Source organism: Macadamia integrifolia, chromosome 13 (genome assembly GCF_013358625.1).
Source record: "Macadamia integrifolia cultivar HAES 741 chromosome 13, SCU_Mint_v3, whole genome shotgun sequence".
NCBI classification, from domain to species: Eukaryota; Viridiplantae; Streptophyta; class Magnoliopsida; order Proteales; family Proteaceae; genus Macadamia; species Macadamia integrifolia.
The window spans coordinates 12,804,509-12,808,804 of NC_056569.1; the positions used below are offsets into that span (position 1 = coordinate 12,804,509).

At 39.2% G+C, this 4,296-nt stretch overlaps 1 protein-coding gene across 1 annotated transcript; it reads right to left on the reverse strand.

The window, feature by feature from the left end:
- Positions 1–1,626: 1,626 nt before the first annotated feature.
- Positions 1,627–3,494, reverse strand: LOC122058620 (senescence-specific cysteine protease SAG12-like). Its single transcript, XM_042621257.1, has 2 exons — positions 3,053–3,494; positions 1,627–2,290 (listed from the first exon to the last, which is right to left on the reverse strand). The coding sequence occupies exons 1-2, from the start codon at positions 3,492–3,494 to the stop codon at positions 1,698–1,700; spliced, it is 1,035 nt and encodes a 344-aa protein (XP_042477191.1). The 3' UTR covers positions 1,627–1,697.
- Positions 3,495–4,296: the final 802 nt, after the last annotated feature.

Consider the following 4,296-nt stretch of genomic DNA (forward strand, 5'->3'; position numbering starts at 1 on the left):
TCCTCGATCTTCCTTTTTAAATGATATTTTACACAAGATTCGAACCATTAAGTTGCCTCAATCTCCAACGGTGGACTAATGTGTATAGTGCCTAACCACTTTAGGTGTCTTTTCTTCCCACTCTGCTTGGGAGGACATTTGGATAAGGAATTCCTAAGTTCCCTAGAATTCTATAATATGGTATAAAAAGTTTTATCCTCGTCAATCTACTTTTGGATAGAGAATAGCCCACGGGAAACTCCCCACTAATGATTTGATAAAAAAGAAAAAAAGAAAAAAAGGGTGTTTCTCTTATTTCAAAATGTAGTTTGTGTGGAGAAGCAAGTGAAATGTTACATCACTTTTTCCTTTGCCGTTCTTTTTCTTGTCAAGTTTGGAAGACCTTCTAAGACTGCTTTGGAATGTCTTGGCACAACCATGCATCAATTGATGGATTCCTTATTTGGTGAAAGCATAAAATAAAAGCTATCAACACCAAAGAGCCATGGATGATGGGTGCTGTTATTCTCTGGTGGGAGAGAAATGGAAGGCGATATGAAGAGAAAAGCAGATCGATATCTCATATTTTGAGATGATTAAGGAGGAGATCAGGTCCCTAAACCTTAATTTGCAGGGGGCCTGAAGACTGTGGTGGACATGATGTGCTGCAGGAAACTGAACCTTCCCATTGGACCTAATCAAAGTAGGATAATGCTAGAGGTGCACTGGTGCAAACTGATGACGAACTGAATAAAATTGAATGTCGATGTGAGCTCTCTGGGCAATACTGGCAGAGCAGGAGCAGGTGCAGTCTTGAAAAATCATTTGGGGCAAGTGGTGAGTTCTTTTAACATCTTCCTAGGTGTAAAACCTATTTTTGAAGTAGAGTTTGTGGCGTTGGCGGAAGATGTTGCTAGAGCCAAAGACATCCAAGTTGCAGCGCTTTGGATTGAGTCTGACTCTGTAGCAATGGTCTCTTCAATACAATCAAATAGTATTCCTTGGTTTGTGCTCTAGAAGTGGCTATGATTGCAACCTTATCTTCAATCGATATCATGGAAGATTACTCATTACTTCAGGGAGGCTAACCCTATGGTAGATTACCTCGCCAAACAGGCTATAAAGACTGCCCTGCCATACCATATTAATGAGGAATTAGAAAATGATCGATGCTATGGTAAGGCCAAGATTTAGAGTCTATTAATTTTTTGTTGGACTCTTCCTGCTGATGACAATGCCAAAGGAGGGGAGAGTTTAACCTGATTTCTTTGGTTTTTACTTGTTCTTTTGCGTGTTTTTGTTTTGCTCTGTTTTTCGTTTCTTTTTCTAATATATTGATCCTTTAGCCAAAAAATAAAAAGTGGGGGGCTGGGATAGGAAATGTTAAAAAAATTCAGTCTTAAATAGAACTGGCCAATAAAGAAACCGCATACACCCCAAAAATAATATTTCAAACCTGAAGTACCATAAGCATAATTTTCTTAAATATTGGATAGTCCACCCAGTTGTAATTTACCTTAGAATATACATACCAAGTGTCCATCCTTAGATGGTTCATTATACATGCAACACTAGGAGTTTCATTTTATTATACTTGAGCCTATACATGATATAACTATATAAGCTATAAAATCATGAGCGAGGGAGGAGGCAGATACTTGAATGATAAACATGAAGCACTGGAGTTACATGATCCATCAACACTAGTTCTTCACTTGCTATGCAGTAGGGAAGGATGCCATCATGGCAAGCCCACAAAGACCCTTCTTTGCAGCAACATCTCTCTGAATCCTCATGTACCCATTCTCACCCCAACCAGCTCCCCATGAATTCTTCATCAACCAATACTTAGTCCCATCTTTACTCACTGCATAGCCGACCGCCGTAACAGCATGATCAAGATCAGTGCCACACTTCCCATTAAAGATCCCGCTGGAATAGAGCTGAAAGTCGAATCCACCTCCCTCTAGGGAAATGGAGACAGGTTGATTTGCTACTGCCTTGAGCAGGGCCTCCTCATTATTAGCTGGAACTTCTTCGTATCCACTGATATTTGCTGCGTGATGGGCAGCCGCCTTCTTATTGCAAGTGCCATCAATTCCCTTGTATGGGTAGTTAGATTCAGTTGTGAGGCCTTTGTTGTGGAGGATGTATTGGAAGGCTTTGCTCATGTAGCCACCATTGCAGCCCTCATTAGTGCCGTCTCTATTGCAGTCTACTAGCTCTTGCTCTGACAGAGACACTAGTTTACCAGTTTTCAGTTGGGTAATTCCTTCCACGGCTGCAACTGCTGAGAACGCCCAACAACTTCCTATGTTTTCATAAAGAAAGTAGATTCAGGGACAGGAAATATAGTTGGGATATGCCGGAAGTATACCACAATTTTTTTGTACCAGACATCTAGGCCTCTAGTTTTTGTTCATCACATGTTAGAATAATGCTTTTAAGACTATTTGAGATAATTGACTCTGACCCCGAATCCCCTCCCTTGTAGATAACCACCCCAACTATCTCATACCATCCATGGGTGTGGGGAAAACCTTTGTGGTATGAGTACCGCACCTCATTGATGGTGTGAGGGAAGAAGAATTTGATCAATCTACTCTCTTTGTGGAACAAGAGTCTAAGAGGGTTGGAAAAACAAGGAAAAGCCTTTGTCCATAAGAATTCCTCATCTATCTATAGCCAGGATGACGAAATATAATTACTCTATGTAGTAGAAAATGAGTGATGGGGGAGTTTTTTTTTATCCCTCCAAAGACATGAGCAAAGCATGAAATACGGAAAAGTCAAAGTAGAGGATATCCTTCTTTTACAAAAAGAGAAGGTAGTTCTCTCACAACATTGTCTTAGGATTCACAAAACCTTATAGGGTTTTAGTATGTTCTCCATAATATCTTCCAGATACATTCCTGTCGGCATCTGAAGCCCTACAGTTGAGGAATTCCTCTTCACCATAAGGAAAACTTGATCCATTGAAAAATATGGTGTAGTACATACTTCAGAAATTATATATATGAACGAAAAATTTGTAAACAATACAGTGAATCTTCAAGCTAGGTTAGGGTCTCACCGCAACTTCCACCTTGGTCCTTGACGGGCGTCACAGCTCCTTCCTTTCTCCAGTCCATTTTAGTTGGCACAGCAGTCGCGTTATGGTATCTAAACACTGTGTTTGACGATGATCTTTGTATTGTAGGCTTCATGTATCCAGTGTGAGCTGCTTTGAACTCTTCATTGGTTAGGTCTGCAAATCGATTGATGCCTAGCTTGTATAGTTTGTCATCAGCCTTATTGAAAGACTCTATACGTTCCACGTTGTTCTTGAATATCAAGAACCGCTTCTCTTTTTCTGTGGCATCTTTGTACACACGCCCATATTGAGCCATCCATTGCTCATGTCTATCCACAATAGACACTTCAGCTAGAGCCCGGGCTTCTACTTGAGAAGCCCAGAACCCTAAAGAGAGGAACATGGCCAGGGAAATGCAGCAGCATTGGAGTGTGAAAGCCATATTGTAGTAGTAAACTATAAATTATGTAATGAAGTGCATCAGTTGGGTGGTTTTCTATTGTTTATATAGACTATTTGCTTACCATACATGATAATATGGTTGGCTTGCTGGGTCAAGTTGACTGACCGTTAGGTAAAAGCCTTGCAGATTGAGTGCGGAGGGATTTGCACAAGGGCGGTGTATACTTCTTTTTTCCTAATTTTATTCATTCTAGAGTCTAGATAGACCAGATGGCATTCTCCAATTGGCGAACCTGGTCTTTAGTGGATTTTTCATTTCATGTGGGTCAATTGTTCTACTGGTTATTTCATCCACAAATGATTTTATTTGGTCCAATTCATAGATTCTATAATTCAGTGCTTCAACCATAGTCGAAAGACATCACTTCAGGATTCAAAGATGCTATTTCAGTGCTTCAACCACAGTTGAAAGACCATCACTTTAGCAGTCAAACATGAGAATTGCTACTCATTACTAGCAAGACATGCAGTATGGGTACCAAGCCACATAAAAGCTCACCAATGTTTACTAAAGCAGTAACCTCATCCTTACTTAACTTATAGGGATTTTATTATTGACACACTTCTTAAGTTGTCAATAGATTTGTAATTTTTTTTTTAAATTTATTTGATATAATATTTAATGCAGGAGTAAATTTTTTTTTTTAAATATTAAAAATCATTCAACACAATCCCTAAGTGAAATAACAGATTTACATGCTTATTAAATCAACAATTAAAGAAACTTAAATGCTTCAAAAAAGTTATAGAGTCTGTAATTGTTTAATTGGGTTGGGTGGGTG